The following is a 22,862-nucleotide window of genomic DNA, read 5'->3' as shown; positions in this document are numbered from 1 at the left end:
CGAATGAAAAGGCAATGAAAGATGGAATATCAGATCAATTTAATGATATATATTTTATCCAAAAAGTAAATCAGTTCTTACTTTTCTCGTGGTGCTCCTTTCTGCCATTCAAATTTGTATTCAGTCTCTCCTTCTGCTTCTTCTTTCTAAAAACATTCATTAAAAAGTCTTTCAACTTTCCATAAAATTATAATCCATTGCAAGTAAATTCAAACACAGAAAATAGTACTTTACCTCTTTGTTTTCTTGATTGCATATCAAAAATATGAGGGGAAAAAAATGCAGACCAAGTTAAAAACTTACAACAAGTTTATCATACACTATGATATGGTATTTAATTATAATCTGTAAGAATTTATTGGTTTGACTTTTTTTCTTCTTTCACAAGATAAAATTAAAATCACTGAGGAATAAAATACAATATTAAATAAGAGTATTTAATATATATAAATATCTAATTTTTAAACTTTTACATTTTTCACTGACAGTTAATATTATGCTACTTACATGTATATTCAGTAAGAAAGACAAAAATATATGCATACATTATAAAAGAATAAATGCACCTCTGCTGATGCTGAGATTTTTTTTCTTCTCCAAAGGACAAGTCATGAAATATTAATAGAGTAGACATGTAATTTTAATATTTATTCTACTGTATTGACTTCAATATTTAAAAAAATCATCCTTACAGAATAATAGCAATTTTAAAAGATGAGGAGCAACTTAAAAAAAATGTGTGTCATAAAAGTTCTCAAACTTTACTTGCAAACATACCACATACCAAAGACTTAAAAAAAAGAATGAGGTGAGTACCTTTTTTAGCTCCTGGTGGGGCTTCATACATGAAATTAAGGCCATTCTTTACACGTTCATCTCCCATAAGCAATCTAAATAAAATAAGACATAATGTTAATAATTTATTAATAGAATGTTAATAAAAACTCTAAAGAAATTAAGATAAAATATTTTTGTTAGAGATAAAAGTTCCAAAACTTTAATCATTAGATTACATCTGAAATATCAGTGAATCCATACTGATAGAAATAAATGATTAAACAAATAACTAAGTGATGGAAAGGGAAAATTCTTCTTTCCAGAGAAATTCAAATTAAAAAATGTAGAGAGAAAGAGAAATAGAAAATCATCATTAGAATACCACAGTAATAACTGATGCAAGTAAGATCTACCAATGAATGCCAAAATTATTGGGGAAAAGTTCCAGGGGAAATAAGATATTTGCATAGCTTCAAATATTTATTAATTACAAAGGGAAATAAGTAACTCTTTCTTTAAGATAAAGAATAAAGACACTGTGATCTGTTGCAAACCTATTTTTCCACCTCCACTAACTCTTCATTGGTCTAACTCAACTATTTGTTTCCTGAACACCCTCTCTACTTTTCCCAACGTGCTGATCTTTAATAAGCTTTTACTACATGTAAATCAGCATTTCTCAACAGTGGTGCTATTAATATTTTGGATTAGATCACTCTTTATTGTCTGGGGCTGTCTTGTGCATTGTAGGCTGTTTTTCAGCATCCCTAGTCTCTACCCTCTAGATGCTGGTAGTACTCAACCCCTATATTGTGACAATCAAAAACATGTCCAAACATTGCCACATGTTCCCTGGGGGTGGCGGGGTGGGGTGGGAATAATGTATCTCAGTTTAGTGCCACTAATCTATATCTTTATTATTCTTTTTAGTTCAGCTTAAATGTCACCTCTTTTCATGAAGTCTTACTTTATTATCCCAAATGGAATTATTCTGTCCTATGTTAGCATTCTATAGTAGCATGTGAGTATGTGTGTGTGTGTGTGTGTGTGTGTGTGTGTGTACACACATATATCACTTACTAGATTTTCTTGAGGGCAGAGAGAAACTACATATCACACTTTTATAGACCCCTATACCCTTTGTTGTCTTGCATAAAGTAGGTACTCAATAAAGGTTAACCAGATTAAAAAAATTAGTGAGAAAAATACTTAGCTGAACTAAAAGTTTTATTTCTTTAATTTTGCTCTCAATAGTCTATATTTTAAAGAGAGTACTTAGTAGTAATGGTTTAGTATTACTTTGCTTAAGTTCCATATTTTGATGAAAACCAGGACTGAGTGGAAGTGAGGATATGATCTATGTAACTAAAGCACAACTATTTACTTGATTAAACAAGAGAAACCAGCTCAGAGTTAGACTTGCAAATACACATATAAAATGACAACAGAAGCATCAACAGATAATTGGATAAAGAAGACGTGGTACATATATACAATGAGTTATTACTTGGCCATAAAAAAGGATGAAATCTTACCATTTGTGACAACATGGATAGACTCAGAGGTTATTATGCTGAGTGAGATAAGTAAGACAGAGAAAAACAAATACTGTATGATTTCACTTATATGTGAAAGCTAAAGAATAAAGTACACAAACAAAACAGAAACAGACTCATAGATACAGAGAACAAACTAATGGTTGCCAGATGGGAGAGGGGTTGGGGGGCTGGGTAAAAAACATAAAGAGATTAAGAAGTACAAATTGGTAGTTACAAAATAGTCATGGGGATGTAAAGTACAGCATAGGGAATATAGTCAATAATACTGTAATATCTATATATTGTGCCAGGTGAGGTGACCATTTCATAAATTATATAAATGTCTAACTACTACACTGTACACCTGAAACTAATATAAAATATCAAATGTCAACTGTAATTAAAAAATAAAATAAATGACAATAGTTAAAGGACAGGTACTTTGCTGGAACAAACCAATGAAGAACTCTAGTTGGGATCTTATCATTAACAGAACAATCATATGCAGGTGAAGTAGAGACACTTTGCTTTACTTCTTGAAGCTGTCCTGTGCATCTTTTCATTTCAGGGTATTTTAACGAAATATTTTTGTGAGAGGTTTCAGTAGTTTGAGTGTACATTTTATTGTTCTTCTAAGCTCTGTCTAAATTGGGACTTACTCGTAAACTGTATATAGAGTTATATCAATCTCTATTTTATGTGAACTATGGGTAAGATTCGAAAAAGTAGCCATCTACAAATAGGAGAGTAAAGATAGTTCACAGGGAATAGAATCCTGTCAAAGAGACATTCAATTCAAAAAAGCTAATTTAATATGTAATTCAGTAAGGGATCATTCTCATGCAATTGATTACTTTAAAATCACCAGCATAGTGGAATTTCTTACCTATTATCATATGATTCTTGTTCTTTAAGATATTGTTGCATTAATTCTTCTTGTTTCTTCTTATCATATGATATTTTCTGTTCTGCCATCCATACCTAAAATAGTGATGTAAAAACTTAAATTAAACAAGAAGTTTGCTTTTCTTTTATAATAAAATATAAAATGCTATTGTATATAGTTTACAACAATCTATTTTGGTCATAATGACATCATCACATATAAGTCCTTAAGTCCAACTATTCAAAACAGCTAAACTTTCAAGCCAAAATGTCAAACTTGAGAACCGCTCTGAGCACCTGTGGTACAACAGCTTCTTGCACACAGTCCTTGTGTTATTTCAGAGAGGAGAACGACCATCTCTCTACATGGAACACATAGAAACTTGAAAACACAGAGGGCACAACCAGTAGGGTTAAGCAATGCCTACAGATGCCAATGGGAGTCACTGACACCCCAAGAGAGGAGAAAGAGAAGACAAAGAAGAGGAAAAGAGGAAAGATAGTCGTAGAAAAAAGAGAAGACACACGAGAGGAAGCACATAAGAGACAGATGCATCAGATCTCTCAAGGGCACCCACACCACAGGCTGAATGTGTCCCTATGTGAAATTCTCAAAATCACAAAAGTGGTGAAGGCAAAAAGCCCACACAACTTATGCAAGGATATTTAATCATGAATCATGTTACTTCTAGGTTTAAAAGGTATCAATGCCTTCTTACTTCCTTTAGAATAAAGGACAAATCGTTTAACCACCATTTGACATAAATAAGTCAAGATTTTCTCTCCAAACATGCCGTTTTAAGAAGGTAAATTCTAGGACAAATACACTGATAAATTATAATTATTAACCTTGGGTGGGGGCAGATAAGAGGAGGATGTGGGACAAGACTGCCATTATTAAATTTTAGAAGGAAAAAAGGGGTAGTTATTAGTATTTTAGTAGTGATGAGATAGGAAGGTTCTATGGGGACACAGTTTAAGTTGTGGACAAGACAGATCAGTATGGAGATAAAAGCAAAAACTGAAATGAAAAGAGAACCCTTCATGAACAAAATATAGCAGAAATTTCTTTTGGCATAAGTTTCTGAAAATTTCTTCCGCTGACTTCATACTCACCAGTATAATGTTAAAGAAAAACCTAGACATGTTTGGAATTGTCACTGTAGCTCGAAATGCAAACAGGTGCAACAGAGAAATACAAGGTGTCACTGCCTGATAGAATAACACAGTAGTTATAATATTCTAATGAATAATATATTACTTCTAACAGAATCACTACCTTTAATTTGCTTTAGATTTTACAAAGTTATTTTACTATCTCAATTGCTTAAGAGCTTAAATATATATTGAGTATTTACTAAGGACTGGAATAAAAAGTAACAAAATATATTTTTACCTTTGAAATGCTCAGAATCTGCTAACAGAAAATCACACTAACTTTTCTGTATGTGTAAGCTCTTTATAATAAAAAACATATGAATTGTATAAGTAAATAAAACAAAGTCTGATATGTGGATAACAGAGCTATGTACAAGATAAAGAAATAGAACAAGACAGTGATTAACTTTAGGGAGCAAGAACAAAGGCTCAAATAATGAAATGCTTTATAGCAACTTTTGGTTTTAAAAGCTATTTATTTTTAACAATTAACTATATTCACAGGTAGCCAATGTTATCCATTTCTTGTGTATCTATATCCTCCCAAAGATGTTTGAATGCTAACATACTGAAAGAATATATATAAAACAAACATACACACAAATATTTTCTTTTTATAAATGGTAACACATAGTGCATGTGCACATGCACGTGTGTGCGCGCGCCCACACGCACACACACACAGAATGTGTATAAAATTCTCTGCCATGGAAATAATTTCTAGATCAGTAAACAAAAAGCTTTTTTGTATTTTGGGAGGGAGGAAGCTGAATATCGTTCTATTGTGGGGCCATACCACCATTTATTTAACCAATCTCTTGCTGTACTGATGGGCATTAACAAAATTTCCAATCTTTTGCTATTATAAACTTATCTGCAACAAATAACCCTGTTCAAGTAGCTTCATACAGGTTAAGCAGGGTTTTGAAGTGGATCAAAATTCTGCCAAGGAAAAAACAGGGTATGATATTACTAGCAGAGGGAGCAATTCAAAGAAAGGCTCAAAGGTATAAAATAGGAATTAAGCAGTTTTATATTACTGGAGTATAAAATGTGAAGTGGGAGAATGGCAGGAGATGAAGATTGAAAAACAAATTGAAGCTAGGTTACTTGGACTTAATCCTGTAGTATTTTAATAAGGAGTGGGAAGAGATCATTTTTGTGCTTCAAAAAGACCACTCTGTAGAAACAACCCAAATATTTGTCAACTGATGAATGGACAAATAAAATGTGCTATCTCTACACAATAGAACCATTCTGCAATAAAAAGGATTGCAATACTGAAACATTGTGCAACACGGATAAACTTTGAAAACATTATGCTAAGCAAAAGAAGCCAGTCACAAAGGACCATAATTTTCGTGATTTACATGAGATGTCCAGAATAGGCAAATCCACAGAAACAGAAAGCAAATTAGTGGTTGCCTAGGGCTGGAGAAGAGGGATCATTAAGGACAAATGGGAGAGACTGCAAATAGATATGAGGTGTTTTTTTGGGGGGAGAGTGATGGTTTGGGCATTAAAAACCGCTAAATTGTGCACTTTAAATGGGTGTTCGTAAATTACATCTCAGTGACAGTAATAAATAATTTTTAAAAATATTCTGATGGCCATGTAGACTGGAGGCAGAGTTAGGAAATATAACAGTCTAGGTGAAAGATGATGAGAGTCTAAGCTAAAACACAGACAGCAGTGACAAAGAAGAGAGAAGGATTCAAGAGATATTTGGGAGGTAAGACCAATAGAATTGATTAGCTGACTAGATAAAGGAGTGATAGGAAAGGGATGAATCCTGAATTCCTGGCTTGGGTGACTGCATAAAGGATGGTGTTACTACCTATATTTCCTACACATATGAGATAGGAAGCATAAAGAACAGAATTCATATGAAAGATAAGTTCCACTTTAGATATGTTGAGTTTGAGATGCCTGTAGGATATCAAGATGAAACTGTCTAGTAGATAGTGGTCTTGAGGTGCCTGGAAAAATGGGGAGAGATCTGGGGCTGTATATTTGAATCATGAGTGAAGAGGGGGTAGTTAAAACCATGAAATTGGATGTGAATGCTTGGGAAAGCATATAGAGGCCAAGGATGAAACTGTGGGTAACACCTGTATTTTAGGTAAGTATGTGTGTAGGGGCAATTAACATTTTATTGAGGAATAATACATGTGTCTAAGTAGTTAACATTTTATTGAGTATCTCCTCTATGTGGTGGTCACAGTGTTAGGTAGTACTTTGTTTCAGAGTTTTTATCTACACCATCTTACTTAATCGTTAACAATTTCACAAATCAAGGCAACTTCGTTAATAATTTCACAAGTCAAGGCAACTGATACTGATCATTCTTAACTTACACATTAGGAAAGTGGGATAAGGAATATTAAATATTTTGTGCAAGGTCTCAAGGCTAAAAGTGACTGTGCTGAAATAACTAGAAGCTAGGTCTTATTCCAAAGCTCAGTCTTTCTACTTCACCTCTTCTTTCCACTGCTATTTAAGCATGGTTTTTCCGTACTGCACTTGGTAAACACGTAATTGACTACTTAAAAAGCCAAACTTCAAGTAGGTCATCACACAGACGCTACATTAGCGAGTGGGATAAAAATAGGAAGCAAACTTACTGGATTTCGTTAACCAATGTCTCCATAATAAAAAATAAATTAAAAAAATTAAAAGAGGAAGCGGGGGGGGGCGGGGTTGGTATTTTCCTTTAAAATCTATCTTATCTTAAATAAAGAGGGAGTTTTCTTTGTACAGAATAGTAGCGCACAGAAGCTGTGACGCCCGGGACCTGAAAAGAGAAAACCAGAATCTGCTGAAATGAGGAACCCTATTATCAATGTCTTCATATCCTACGGATTTACATTCTTGCTGACAGAACCAACAGAGCAAATGAGGGACGCCTGTCTCCCTGTAGATGTAGAATAAACGTCGAGGGGCGGCTGTGTCAGCGAGTCTCAGTGGGGAAGAAGGGGCTTTAGGTCTGGAGAAGAAGCGGCTCTCCTAGAGATCCTAGAGACAACACTACTCTCACTTCCAACAGACCCTGGGAACCCAGGCGCCAAGGGCTAGCACCCTCCCCTGCTCCTCGTACTCACTTTTTTGATATTGGATTTGGAGGCGGGATGAAAGTCCTTCTTGCACATGAAATTGGCGAAGGATTTCCCCATCTTGGAGGTTGAGCTGGGGAAGACAGCCACTAGATCTCTGAACAATGTAAACAAACTCCGCCGCCTAACCGGAACTGCGCCCGCCGCGGCAGAGGGGACTTCCGGGGGTCAAAGGTAACAGCTTCCGGCAACTAACGCCTTCACCGGCCCCTCTACGCTCGGTTGGTTCCCTTTACACTCCGAGGCCAGGTGAGGGGGCGTGCATGGTGGAGGGGCGTGTATAGTTGAGATTGGAAGTAGGAAGACCGGCGCGGTGGGACCACGGGGCTCCTGGGAAAGGCTTCAGGTCACAGCTGCTCCAGCTGCAGTCTGAACGCCTCCCGACTGGGGTGCAGAGTACAGTCTGGGCGGAGGCTCTTCTGCACAGGGTGTTTCAAGTTCGAGCCCTTTACTCTGTGAACTCTGACTCGAGTCGCCTAAACTTTTCTGCACTGATTTTCTCATTTGTGTTATGAAAATAGTAATTCTCGCCCTCTGTAGCACGTTTGTGAAGATGTTTCTGAAAGCAGTTAGTGAACTAAAGCATGTAAAAATAGAATGTCAATTCTACAAGAGCGAGGACTGTGTTTTGTTACCAGCTGTACGGTGCACGGAACAGAAAAATGTTCGATAGTTATTTGTTGAATGGTAGGTGCAGCTCGAAGGCCCTTGAGACTCCAGGGTTTTGCGTGAACCTGGCTGCTACTGTAATAGGGAATCCACCAAGTCCTCTTGCGGGTGTGCGTATGTGTGATACCTTTTGTGAGAAATTTACCTGTCTGCCAAATGATAATAACAGCTTTCTTTTGAGTGTCTTCTATGTTCTACGCACTGTGCAAAATGTTTTACACGTTGTCTTACTAAATTCTCATAATAGCCCAAAGAGATGTTTACCAATGGGACAGGAGGTTAGAGAGAGATTGAATAGCTTGCCAAGGTTAACTTTGGAACACAAATAAAAGGCAACCCAGGAAATAAAGGTTGAAATAGACGCAGAAAAGAACAGAAGCACTCATGACCTCTCTCCATCACTGAAGAAAAGAGAGAAAAACTTAGGGTTTCAAGCTGAAATTGTTTCTTATTTGAATAATTTTGTTTTCTTTTTAATGAAACATTTATTAGATTTAAATTTTGTTTTTAAGATGCCTGCATAAAGCCATTCAATGGTTTGGGCATTATAAAATAAACTGTAAAACAATGTGTTTATTCTGGAAGCAAATAAAAAGTATGAGATGCTTAAATGTTCTACAAAAAGTTAGGGTCTAAGATTTTTCTGAATTACAAATGAAGACACAATTTTGATATTACATTCTACGACCAGTATTTACAGATTATATATGTGAACTTCCTCCTGGAAATATCAGTTTTACTGACATTTTTTCATATTTGTCTGATTAAGTCTTTTTGAAAATGTCAGTCTTATCAGTATTATCTGTGTGTATTCTTCTGTGTGTATTCTTCTCCAGCTCAAAGGAGACCCTTCTTCTTTTAGGAAATACTGGGTACATAATACTGGTACTTTTCCATAAGATGAGTTCCAGTAATGAGAAAACAAAGATTAATAAGATACTCTCAGCCCTCAAGGATTTCACAGTCCAGTAGGGGGACTCACATACGAAGATAAATATAGTGAAATATGGTCTTTATGACAGTAGAACTAGGTATAGAGATTCCCTAATATGGAAATAGTCAAAGATGACTCAGGGAAGACTTGAGGAGAAAAAGATCTTAGAGGGTAAATTTGACCTATAGAAGAAGGTACTTGCCATTTTATTATTGATTCTTGAAGTACAAGATTTGTTCCCAGATCATACTGATCTTTTATGATAGTATATGAAGTTTAAAACTTTAAAGAAAACAGCTTTTATTAGATACGGCAATAATATTCCGTCATCATGAAATAAAACTCTTTGTTTTGTATATACTTAAAATGTTTTTCTCTTTTTGTTTTGAATCTTCTATATGATTTTCAGTTAACAAAGAAATGGAACCTTGTTCCTGTGACACTTTTGTGGCATTACCTCCAGCAACAGTTGAAAATAGGATTATTTTTGGAAAAAATTCAGATAGACTCTGTGATGAAGTACAAGAGGTAGTTTTTTTCCCTGCTGCGGTTCATGATAACCTAAAAGAACATCTTAAGGTGGGTGAAATAAAGTTTTATTAGCAATGTTTCTTTAAAAATATCATAAACCGTTATTTTTATCATTAGCTAGCTATTTGGCAGAGACTACAGAAGTTAAAAACTCAAGAATTTAAATTTGAAAATTAATTTGAATCAGAACTAGACTTCTGATCTTTTATTTCAATGATTTAGAGGAAGCCGAAATAATAATAATAATAATTGTTAATTCTTTGATCAAATATTTGAATGCTTTCCATATGTAAACATGTTAAATAAGGCAGGGATTTAAATCCTGTTGTCAAGCTTAGAGTCAAGAAGAGGAATAGGATGCGTATGCAACTAACCTCATTATAAAGTAGGGTGATTTAAATGCTAAATTTAAGAGCACCATGCTATGACAGAAGCGGAGAAGGAACAATTAATTCAGACTAGAGATGAAGGAAGGCTTCAGGAGGAGTTGGGATTTCAGCTGAAGTTTGATGGACAAAAAGAATTATGATTGGTGTAGAATAGGAAAAGTCATTCCAGACTCTGGAATACTGGTTTTATCATCTAGGAATAGTTTTATTGGGCCCAGTGATAACACTATCAACATGCATTTTATACAGTCATTTGATAGAATACATGTTAATTAAAGGATCCTTTAAAATTTGTATTAAAAATCCTTTAACCTAGAACTTGTAAAAGTTCCACATTATGCTTTATTGCTAACATATATTTCTTAGATTTCATTTAATTGATATTCTAATACTAAAATTTATTACATGTTAGATGTTTTCTTAATACTAGGCCATTTTTTCTTTTGCTGAGACTGTTAATTCATCTTGGATCCATTTCCACTTTTATCTCTTCATATTTAAATGTAGCCTTTTCTGTCAACCAGTGGTTCTCATTATTTTCACTGCTGCAGGCATACCAGATGGGTGACTTCCACATGTGACATGGGCTTCTATGACAATACCCTGTGTTTAAGGGTTACCATATGGGACTTATATCACTAACTAAAGATTAATCTTGGACATTGAGATTGACAACTGCTTCTTTAAGCTTCAACTCACATATATTTTCCTATACAAAATGTTTCAAGATTTCACAACTGGAAACCATCTCTCTCTTGAGCTTCCATTAGCTCATCTTCACTTTTCTTCATGGCCCTTATCCTTTATATTTTGTTGTATCTTAGTTAATGTACAAATCTTAATTTCTTGAAAGCAAGATCTGTGTCTGATTCATCTTTGTAACTAACATTTCTTAGCAGAATGCTTTATAATAGGAGATGCGCAGCACATAGTTGAATGAATAAATGCTTTAGGGTCAATTCTGAATATGTTTTAAGAATAATGCCTTTATTATTAAAATTTTCAATATAGTTATACTTCCTTTATCTTTCTCATAATGGTCATGTCTTCTGATTGATATTGAAAATTCTGGACTTTGATAACTTCTTTTTTGGTTTTATGGTTGTTGCTATGACTTTCTTTACAGTGTACTTACATAGAAATCGATCAAGTTCCTAAAACATATGCTGTTGTCCTCAGTCGCCCAGCTTGGTTATGGGGAGCAGAAATGGGAGCCAATGAGCATGGAGTTTGCATTGGGAATGAAGCTGTGTGGGGAAAAGAAGAAGTTTGTGATGAAGAGGCACTACTGGGCATGGACCTTGTCAGGTTATTTTTCTGTTATATTAAAAAAATTTTTTTGGACTTTGATGCTTAAGAGTGTCAAAAATGCTTCAAAATACAGGCATGCAATGTAAAGACTCTCAAATATTAATTAGGAGAAGGCTAAAGGTTGAAAATTATGATTCATTGGCAGTACCTAACATATTTTATCAGATTTTAACTAATTCTCAGAGTAACCTCATGGAGTATATATTATTATCCCCAGTTTACAGGTGAGATACCTGAGGTTCAGAGATAAAGTAACTTGCCATTAAAATAGCAAGTTGGAATTTGAACATTCATCTATTTGACCCCGAAAACTTTGTTTCTAATTCCAAACTGACTTCAGAAGAAATAGTTTTGAAGATAGATTTCAGTATATCTATTAACTTGAAGGAATTTTTACTTGGATATAATCACAAAATCTCACATGCATTAAATCATTTAAGATAATGGAAAGTTATTTTAATCTGAAAACTGTAATATTTTTATTTTAGACTTGGCCTTGAAAGAGCTGATACAGCTGAAAAAGCCCTCGATGTCATTGTTGATTTATTAGATAAATATGGCCAGGGTGGAAATTGTTCAGAGGGTGGGATGATATTTAGCTATCACAACAGTTTCCTGATAGCTGATAGAAAAGAAGCCTGGATTTTGGAGACTGCAGGGAAGTACTGGGCCGCAGAAAAAGTACAAGGTATGAAAACTTTCCATCATTTCTTTTACAATTAACAATTGCAGACATTGCATTTAATTGTCTTTCAAGATTTATAATCCAGTGCAATGAAGGGTTGAACTGCAAGGGAAATGAAAAATTTTGAAAGAACATACAATGAAAGAGCACTATAGAGAGCTTTCTTGACAAAGAGAAAAAGGTGATATCTCTTTCATATGATATGAATTTTAAATAACCTTATATATTTTTTGTACAATAGCTGTTAGCTGTTTATAGTGCTTTTCTACTTTTTAATAATTCCTTACCATATTTTTCTCTTTGAACTTTGGGCTGAACTCTAAAATTTTATCATGTGTGGGTATGGAGGTGAGGAGAAAGGAGTGGTATTGGGGATGGGTGTCTGTGGGTTAGTGGTTGGAAAGAATATGTTGATCATATATTTCATTTTTCAAGTGAGAAAATCTAGATATGTGAAGTGAATTACTCAAGGCAGTGAGTGAAAGACTTAGAATTAAAATCTTCCCATCTTGACTCAGTTAGTTCAATGTTCTTTCACTAGAGTACAGCCTTGTGCTGAAGCACAATCACATACTTCTTGTGCACTTAACCTCCTGGATTGCCTGGTTTTACTAGAGAGATAAGACACTCATGTGAAAATATTAAATGGTGCATGAATGATACAGACACACAGATACTGTAAACATTTAGAGAAAGGGAAAGTCATTGTGAGCTGGAGGAGCTCAGAAAGGCTTCATGAACACAACCTCAAGCTTTGGAGGATTTGGATGTTATTTTTCATAGTAGGTCATTGCCAGTTGTTTTGATGGACATTTTATTTTATATTTTGCATGTATATTTACTAATACACATAATTGGATTTAGAATATTTTTCTTATTGAGATAATTGGCCCGATTGTCCTATTAAGAACTTTTTATTTTATTAAATGTGCTACACGAAAGGGAGAAATGAATAAATGTATTCTTTTGAAAAAGATAGCCTCACCAACCCATCCAAAATGAACACCTTCATTGGGTCTAATTCTCCAGCTGTCGATTAACTTTGCCAACTGGTTTCTCTTTCTTTACTAAATGAACCCAAAAACTAAATAGTTAAACTGTAGAGACTTCGCTATAGAAAATTCTTCTTTTATGTCTTTGATTCTATCATGACTTAAGTCTGGTTTTCATAGTGAGAATATCTCAAGAAATCAATTTAATTGACTTTTGCTTGGCAGACTGTCATGCTAAATATGTTTTAAAACATTATCAATTTTAATTTATCATAATATATTTCATTTATTATGATCTCTTTAGCACAGGCTTCTATTGTTTCTTCTGTTTTGTATTTTAGTTGAATATTTTGTTTATAACTTAGTACCATGATATTTTTGGAAGCCTTATATTTCTGTTCTAAACTTATTTATAACTATTTTAAAAACTAGTTTATACAAAAGACTAATATCTAAAATACATAAAAAACTCTCAAAACTCAACATAAAAAAAAAAAAATCCAATTAGAAAAATGGGCAAAAGACATGAGACATTTCATCCAAAGGGATATACTGATGTCAAAAAAACACATTAAATCATATTCAGCATCTTTAGCCATTAAAGAAAGGCAAGCTAAAATCATTATGAGATATCACCATAACTCTATTAGCATGGCTAAATTAAAAAATGACACCACCAAATGCTGGCGAGAATGTAGAGACTGGATCGCTGAGACATTGCTAATAAGAATGTACAGCTACTTTGGATAACAGTTTAGCAGGTTTTTAAAAAATGTAGACATGCAAATACCATATAACCTAGCAATTGCAATATTGTGCATTTATCCCAGAGAAATAAAAAATTTACATTCACTCAAGAACCTCTACATGAATATTTATAGCAGCTTTTTCCATGATAGCCAAAAACTGGAAGCAACCCAGATATCCTTTAATTTGTGAATGGCTAAACAAATTAGTACATACGTACCATAGACTACTACTCAGCAATAAAAAAAGTATGAACTATTGATACATATAATAACCTGAATGAATCATTAGAGAATTACACTGAATGAAAAAGACATTAGGTTATATACTGTATAATTCTATTTGTATACCATCCTTTTTTAAATTATTTTTTTTATTTTTAATTTTAAAAAGTTAGACATTTATACAATCCATGAAATGATCCCCCTGATTATTCTAGCACCCATCTGGCACTATGCACAAGCATTACAATAATGCTGACTGTATACCCTATGCTATACTCTAAATCCCTGTGACTGTTCGTAACTACTAATTTGTACTTCTATAACATTCTTAAATGACAGAGAAATGGATAACAGTCTAGTGGTTGTCTGGGGTTAATGAAAGAATAGGGGTGGGAGATAAGGGAATGTGACTATAAAAGGACAACTTGAGTGATCCTCATGATGAAAATATTCTACATCCAGACTATATCAATACCAATATTTTGCTTGTGATGTTATACAAGTTGTTACCATTGGGGGAAACTGGGTAAAGGATACACAGGATTTACTATCTCTTAAAACTGTATGTGAATCTATCATTATCTTAAAATAAAAAGTTTAAAAAGTAATCCATTTGTCTTTTTGAATATGTAATAGATGCATATGGTACAAAATTTAGAAGCGTATGTTTATGTTTAAATAGAGATTATGAATTATAATGTCGAGATAGCTACATTACGTTAAATATGACTTTCTTTTCCCTTACCCTATTCTTTGAAAATAGGGGGAGTTCGTAATATTTCTAATCAGCTTTCTATAACAACCAAAATTGATCGAGAGCACCCAGAGATGAGAAACTATGCTAAACAGAAAGGTTGGTGGGATGGCAAAAAGGAGTTTGATTTTGCGGCAACATACTCTTATATTGACACAGCCAAGATGATGATTTCACCAAGCAGATACTGTGAAGGCTACAAGCTTCTGGATAAACACAAAGGTAATTTTATCATTTAAATAATGTCAAAATGAAAAATGTTTTGTGTAGATATAATGTGGGTATGATAAATGTTTTTTCGAGGAATTATTCTTAGTAAAGATTTAGCTTTAAACTAAAAACATTGTAATATTGTAAGCTATTTTTTGAGATGAGCAAAGTGCTGTATAATTGTGAGAGGGTAATGATTTTTGAAGGACAATTTCAGATTTGTAATTCTCACCGTTTTTTCAGCTCTTACTAATATTCTTAAATTGGGATTACTGTCCTTCTCAGAGTTCATGGGAACATGGAGACAGAGTTCTTTGACTATTGCTGCTGCTTCTTTCATTTATCTTGTGATAATATTATTATTGGTTATTTTTTATTAGAAAAGTTATATGTAGAACTGGTCAAAAAGACAAACTGAGCAGATTAAGAATTTCCACTTTCCACTTCCAAACTCTGGAAATGCTGAATAAGATATTTAAACATTAAAGACATATAAAGCTAGTTATGAGGATAGGAAGAGGAAATAACTAGCAAAAATGAAGAGAGGACCCATAGTGTTAGCAAGATTTGACATGTGTTTTTCCCATGCAATTTTCCTCCTCTCTCTGTCATCTCCCATATCAGTCACACCTATGTTGTATGTATAAATCAATGTAACATCTAGTTGTAGAACATGTGTGTCTACCAAATTGGATGTCTTCTGTCATAAACCTAAATAAAGAGTAGGAGATTATGGGGAAAAAAAATCAGATAAAAATTTTAAAATGCATTGAAATTCTAAAAAAAAAATATGTAATTATAGAAATAAAAGTAACAAATGTTCAGTCAAGCATTTGGAGAATGTAGGTAAGCAAAAAGGAAGAAAAATCACTCATAACAAGCACTCAGGACTCACTTAACGTTAAAATTTTTTAAATTGCAAAAGTAAAATGTGTTATTGTTAGCAATTCTTCATAGCCATATTTCTATGTATACATACACAGCTTATTTTTAAAAATAAAAATAGGTTAATACTGTATATCTTCTATTTTAATCCACTTTTTACTTGATTTATTAGGAACATTATTCCACATTTTCTGTTATCATTTAGTTTGAAACATTTCCAAATTTCCCTTGTGATTTATTTTTTGACCCATGGATTATTTAGTGTGTTAATTTCCACATATCTGGCTGTTTCCTAGATACCTTATTGTTATTGATTTCTAATTTAATTTCATGGAACTCAGAGAATTATCTAATCTGAACAGCAGAGAACATACTCTGTATGATTTCAGTCCTTTAACATTTACTGAGACTTATTCTGTGGCCTAGCATATGGTCTATCATGGTGTACAAAATACACATTATGCAGTTGTTGGGTATAGTGTTTTATAAATATAAATTAGGTCAATTAGGTCAGGATGGTTATTGTGATCATCTGTGTCTTTACTAATTTTTTTCCTTTTCACATATATTATTGAGAGAGGAGTGTGAAAATCTCCAGTTATGTTTATGAAATTGTCTGTTTCTCCCTTTAATTTTGTCAGTTTTTGCTTCACGTATTTTGAAGCTCTGTTAATTAGGTGCATACACATTTATAATTGTATGTCTCTCTGGTGAATGGGCCCTTTTACCTTTATAAAATATAGTTTCTACTGGTAATACTTTTTGTCTTGAAGTCAATTTTAGCCTAGCTTCTTCTTTATGTGATATATATTAATTTGCTTTCAAACTATCTTTATATTTAAAGCTCATTTCTTATAAAAAGCATATAGTTGGTACTTAAAAAAAATTTTTTTTGATAAGTTCTGCCTTTTAACTATAGCAAATAGTTCATTAACATTTAATGTAGTTGGTTCTGGTTCCAGATAACATGGTGTCTCACCCTCTGAATATAATAAAACAAAACAAAAAATACCTGGAAATACTTCATGGAGCAGCTATCTGAGGATTCTTAAAAGTAAAAAAGAGCAGGCAATAGGAGAAAGAAACCAAAACTTAAAGTAGGAATGACCCAACAATGAGTTTCATAGTTTTTTTCTTCCATATCATCCAGCCTGGTTTCAAACATTGTGAATCCTAGGGATGTGCACTGGGTGTGGACAGAAAATGGACTGAAAATCTCATAACATAATGCTACAGTCCAAAGTTACTCGATATATGAAGATCAAGACAATCTCAACAACTTGTAAGGGAAAAGACAATTATCAAATAACAACCACAAGATGATCTAGATGTTGAGACTATCAAACAAAGACTTTATAGCAACTATTTAAGGGTGAACACTCTGGATATGAATGGAAAGGTAGAACATATCAGCAGAGAAATAAAGCTAAAAAAATAACTAAATTGAAAAACACAATAACTGAAGTAAAAAATTCACTTGATGGGCTCAATAGAAGAATGGAGATGTCAAAGGAAAGAGTTCATGAACCTGAAGATAGATCAGTAGAAATTATCTAATCTGAACAACAGAGAGAAAAAAGAAAAAAAAAACAAAAAACGGAAAAAAACATAAGCAAAACAAGCCTCGGGGACTGGGATAATACCCAAAAGTCTAAAAATTTATATCATTACAATCTCGGAGAGGAGTGTAATACAGACAGTTTTTTTGAATAAATAATGGATGAAAACTTCTCAAAATGAAAGAAGACTTAAACTTATAGGTTCAGGAAAGTTAGTGAATCCTAAACAAGATCAACTCAAAGAAATCCATGCCTAAATGCACAAATTGCTGAAAGCCAAAGATAAATCTTGAAGTCAGCTAAAGGAAAACAACACATTACATACAGGTTCATTATAAATCATGGATGCATAAAGGTAGTGAAACAGCATTTTTTAAAGTCCTGAAAGAAAAGATCTGTCAATTCAGAATTTTATATCCAGCTAAAATATTCTTCAGGAATGAAGAGGGAATGAAACCATCCTAACATGTAGGAAAAATAAGCAATTTTTTGCCAGTAGCCCTGTGCTAAAAGAAATGCTACAGAGGTATTTTAGATAGAAGGGAAATGATACCATAGGGAAACATGGAATGAAGGAAGAACCACAGGAATGATAAACATCTGGGCAAATATAACACTAAGTTTTTCCTCTTAAGATCTTAAAAATATGTTATAAGCCAAATTTATATTTCCTATAATACACATGATAACCACAGTATAAAGAGGGGAGTTCACAGGAACCTATATAGTGGTAGGATTTCTACATTCTACTTGAAGTTGTAAAACATTAATTCTAGTAAACAGAAGAATTAAGTATGTGTATTGTAATCCTAGAGCAACTACTAAAAAAAAGTTACATAATAAGATCCAGTCAAGCCCAACAGATAAATTAAAATGTAATACTATAAAATATATTTTTTTAAAAAAGGAAAGGGGAAATGGAGGAACAAATATAGAAAGACTAAATAGAAAACAAACAATATAATGTAGTCCTAAATTCCAACATATCTATAATAACATTAAATCTAAACACACCAATTAAAAGATGGAGTGTTTCAGATTGAATTTAAAAAAAAGAAAACAAGACTCAGCTATATGCTGCATTTAAGTAACTCACCTTAAATAGGTGAAAAGGAAAAGAATGGAAGAAGATGTGCCATGTAAACACTGATTGAAAGACAACTTTGTTGTCTATATAAATATTAGATGAAGTAGACTTTAGAGCAAGGTGGATTACCAGAAAGAAAGAGGGACATTACATAAACAAAAAAAAGATTTTTGTACACCTTACAACAGAGCTTCAAAATATGTGAAGCAAGAACTAATAAAATTGAAAGGAGAAACAGACATTTCCACAATTATAGTTAGATAGTTCAATACTTGTCTCAGTAATCAGAAAATCAACAAAGATGCAAAAGGACTGAATAATATCATCAACCATTGGGTCTAATTGATATTTATAGAATACTCCAGCCAACAACAGTAGTACACACATTCTTTTCAAGTGCTCATGAAACATACATGTAGACCATATCCTGGGTTATAAAACAAATCTCAACAATTTAAAAAGACAAAGTATGATCTCTTTTAATAATGAAATTAAATTAAAATTAATTACAAAAGGATATCTGGAATATCCCCAAATACTTGGAAATTGCTTGACACACTTTTGATCTATTGGTCAAAAAGAAGTCTCAAAGGAAATTAGAAAATATTTTGAATAGAATGAAAATGAAAATCAATGTACCAGAATTTATAGGATGCAGCAAAAGTAGTGCTTCCAGGGAGATTTATAACATTAAATGCTTATGTTAGACAAGAAGAAAGGTCTCATATCAACAATATGAACTTTCACCTTAAGAAACTAAAAAAAAGAGCAAAATAAATCTCAAGCAAAGAAAAAATAAAGAGCAGAAATCGACAAAACTGAAAACAAAACAATAGAGAAAACTAATCAAACTAAAAGCTGGTTCTTTAAAAGGGTCAATAAAATTGATAAACTCTAGACAGATTGACAAATTAAGGAAAGAAGATACAAGTTATATGTCAGGAAAAGGAATATCATTATAGACCCCACAGACATTAGGAGTATAATAGGGGAATACTACAAATATCTCTAGGTATATTCAATAACTTATAGGACATGAACCAATTCCTTGAAAACCACAAACCACCAAAACGCAACTAAGAAGAAAAAACTCTTGATTTTGCAATTTAATTGTTTGTACTCAACCTGCAAACTCTGTCCCCTGGTGGGCAGCTCAAATTTCAGTTCAGTTCTTTTATCTTTAGCTGAGATGCTTGTGGTCTGCCTCACACAAGTCTGGAGATTTGGGCAGAGTTTTTTTACACAGAATGTGTGTGGGGGAGTTCTCTCTCTCACCTTTATAGTATTCGGTGTTCACTTCCTAGCGTCTGTGGTTGACATCCAGTTCTTCAGGCCAGAAAGACCAAAGTTTTCCATAGCTACCCGCACAGTATTGCACAGCATTGATTGTGGGCTTCTCTCAGACTAAAGCTATAACAAAAATGGGAAACTTACTCTGTGTATCATCTCATCTTCCAAGCATCACTTTCCCTCCAGAATTTTCCTGCTTTTGTTCACTATAAATAGCCTTCAGGTAGTTGTTTTCTGTGTTTCGTTCTGAGTTTATAGTTATCTGAGGGCAGGTTGGTGTGATATGAGCTAACTCAGCCTAAAGCAGAACTCTTTCCCATGTCATTTAATATTCTATGACATTATTTTACTTATAAAAATAAATATATTCACATGATCTAAAATTCAGAGCTACACAAGAGTATACAGTGACGTCTTTCTGTCCTACCCTGTCCCTAGATATTCAGTTCTTGTTTTCTAGAGGCAATTCCATATTATTCTTTCAGTGATGATGCATGTGTAATGAAACAAATATGTATATATATTCTTTTTCCTCTCGTTTTTTCTTTTACAGAAATAGCATGCCATACACTTTTATGCCCATAACTTTAATTTAGCAATATATAATATAGATCATTATTTTTTAATACATATAGAACTTTTTCAGTTTTTAAACAGATGCATAGTATTCGATTATTTTGATATTTATTTTCATATGGTTGTATTTTAATCATTATAAAGGTGGATTGTATGACTCATACTTTTTTAAAAAGTTCCTGTTATTTAGGTTGTTTTTAATTTTTCGTTACTGAAATTTATAGCTTATATATAATGCTTATAGCTTATTTATATTGATATCCATGAATATTTTACTAGAGTAAGTTTCTAGAAGTAGAATATGGGGTCAGAGTATATGCATGTTTTAAGGCTTTTAAAACACATTGCCAAATGACCACCAGAAAAGTTCCATCAATTTAGATTTTCACAAGCAAAATTTAGTGTCCATTTTCTAATGTACTTATCAATATAGGATATTTTTTCAACCTTGATAATTTTGTAGGAAGAAATGGCATGCTATTATTTTAAAATATATTCTTTTATTAGCAAAATTAGACATATGTTTATTGAAACTTTATAATTTTTAAATAAATTACCTGTTTATTAATATATCTTTTCCCCATTTTTATATTATTACTAACTCTTAAAACATAACTTCTAATGTACCTTTGTCCCTTTGTTTCCAATAATTCCAGAAACGTAACTTTTATTTAAGAAGATTACTGGGTATCAGGTAACTGCTAAAAGAGTCATTCTGCTAATAAGAAAATCTGATATATCCTCTTTTACTTAAAAGATAAATGGTTCTACATATATATCTCAATCAATCAGAAAGCAACTACTCAGAGATAGATCAGTCAGTGATATTTGCTTTCCAGGACTTTATTAAACACATTAATGATATGTTTGTTCTTTGGTATGGCAGAAAAAAGTTAGTGACATAGTGTTTTCAGAATGCCTTAACATCATTGCTTTCAAAATATTTAATATCTTATATTTCAGTTTCCAGAAGAATGTCTTATTATTTGAAATTTTCTATCAAGTTTCTTAATGTTAGTTTATCACTTTTTAAATAGGTTATTTAAACTATATTTTTCTCATGTGGCTAGGTATATATAAATTGCTAAAATACATTTTTCTAAGGATTTTAATTTTAGACATTGTTCTTATAAAAGCAGAGACAGGAGTAGCAGTTGTAGCAATACCTACTTCCATTTATTAAAAGCATCTCAAGGGCTAGAGACTGAGCTAAATGACTACATTATCTTTAAGCAACCACGTAAAGTAGATATTATCTTCATTTTACAAATTAGGAAACTGTGCTCTTCATTTATCTCCTCTATGAAATTGAAACAGGTGAATTCTCTTGTCCTTATATTTTTCTCAGCATTTAGTCTTGCACACAATTTTTAAAAGATTGAGTCAAATTATAATTTGCAATAGTTTAACGACGATTACTGTTGTGTACTTTTTTTCCCTTGCAATACACTTAAAGCCTCAAGATATAAAATTAGCAGGTCTTCTTAAAAAATAAAAAACAACACATAATTAAAGTAGAGGGGAAAATGTCAAGAATTGTAAGGTTTAGGGTAAGGGGACAAAAGGAAGACAAAATAGAAACAATTATAAATTAATTAGTCACTGTACATAATAGTTAATTCTGTTTTATTTAACTACAAGATAACTGAATAATATATTAGAAATGCATATACAATTATAGTAATAGATGCACTTGACATGAAACTTATTTTTTTTTCCCACAAGTGTGAAGTACAGTTCATCCAGCTTTCTGTGCTTTGCCAAAAGAATAAATATCTTTCCAGTACTTTCACAGAAAATTGTCTTCTAGTATGGTATGGTTAATTTTTCCTATGATTTTTCTAGATAGAAGAGCTTACCTCTCTTCTTTCCAACTATCACTTTCTGATAGCTATTTACTGTGCTGCATGTATATCCAAATTGTATCTATATATTCACTCATGTATTTTAAATAACTAGTTTAAATTGCAAAGAAATTGCACCCTGTGTTTTGCATTCATTTTATTGAACCCGCCACTGCAGTCTCAGTACTTATTCAATGCTTGCTAGTAGATTACCTGTAGCTATCCTACTCAAGTGATCATGTAAATCCTCCTTTCATTTTGAGAATTGTAGGTTTTGAATACAGAAAACATTTTCATAATACCTGTATTATCACAGTGTTATGGTTCTGACACTGTTTTCATTAAAATTTGCCATTTATAGGAATTTAGATTTGAATCATTTAAAAAATCTCACTAGGTGCAGAAGCTATGTGTTTAATAGGTATAGATGGTAGAACTTGCTTTATTGTTGAGTTTTAATATTAAGGCCCGTTTTCAGGTTCACTTGTTTTTCTTTCTGCATTTTAAAAAATTAACAAAGATATTGCTCCTGTAACAAGTTAATTATAAATTATTTTTCTTGAATTTGAAGTTATAACTATACTATGGAGAAACTGGAAATTTGCTATTAACATAAAACAGTTGGTAGCTTGCATGATTAACTGAGGGTGGAACATTATTTTATATGGAAGTCAATTTTATTTTAACTTGAAATGTCAAAAAAA

At 32.7% G+C, this 22,862-nt stretch overlaps 2 protein-coding genes across 4 annotated transcripts in view; one reads left to right on the top strand and one right to left on the bottom strand.

Moving 5' to 3' along the window:
- The window catches only part of CIR1 (corepressor interacting with RBPJ, 1), a 31,538-nt gene extending 23,908 nt beyond the window's left edge, over positions 1–7,630 (bottom strand). Inside the window, exons 1-5 of the mRNA XM_011357342.2 lie at positions 7,460–7,630; positions 3,202–3,296; positions 817–890; positions 235–245; positions 82–146 (exon numbers count right to left, since the gene is read on the bottom strand). Coding sequence (XP_011355644.2) covers positions 82–146; positions 235–245; positions 817–890; positions 3,202–3,296; positions 7,460–7,531 — 317 coding nt within the window. The 5' untranslated portion in view covers positions 7,532–7,630. The remainder of the gene's footprint in view (positions 1–81; positions 147–234; positions 246–816; positions 891–3,201; positions 3,297–7,459) is intronic.
- Positions 7,631–22,862, top strand: part of SCRN3 (secernin 3) — a 35,432-nt gene continuing 20,200 nt past the window's right edge. For 2 of the 3 annotated variants that reach the window (XM_011357279.2, XM_011357273.2), the window contains exons 1-5: positions 7,631–7,720; positions 9,484–9,653; positions 11,121–11,302; positions 11,794–11,993; positions 14,717–14,929. In XM_011357279.2, coding sequence (XP_011355581.1) covers positions 9,495–9,653; positions 11,121–11,302; positions 11,794–11,993; positions 14,717–14,929 — 754 coding nt within the window. In that variant the 5' untranslated portion in view covers positions 7,631–7,720; positions 9,484–9,494. Of the gene's footprint in view, positions 7,721–9,483; positions 9,654–11,120; positions 11,303–11,793; positions 11,994–14,716; positions 14,930–22,862 lie in introns of those variants that run through there. The other variant, XM_023529427.1, reaches the window with a different exon arrangement.

The sequence above is a fragment of the Pteropus vampyrus genome, unplaced genomic scaffold, assembly GCF_000151845.1.
Source record: "Pteropus vampyrus isolate Shadow unplaced genomic scaffold, Pvam_2.0 Scaffold2, whole genome shotgun sequence".
Lineage (NCBI taxonomy): Eukaryota > Metazoa > Chordata > Mammalia > Chiroptera > Pteropodidae > Pteropus > Pteropus vampyrus.
Note: the sequence above shows the minus strand (reverse complement) of the source record. Positions and strands in the feature narration are given on the sequence as shown.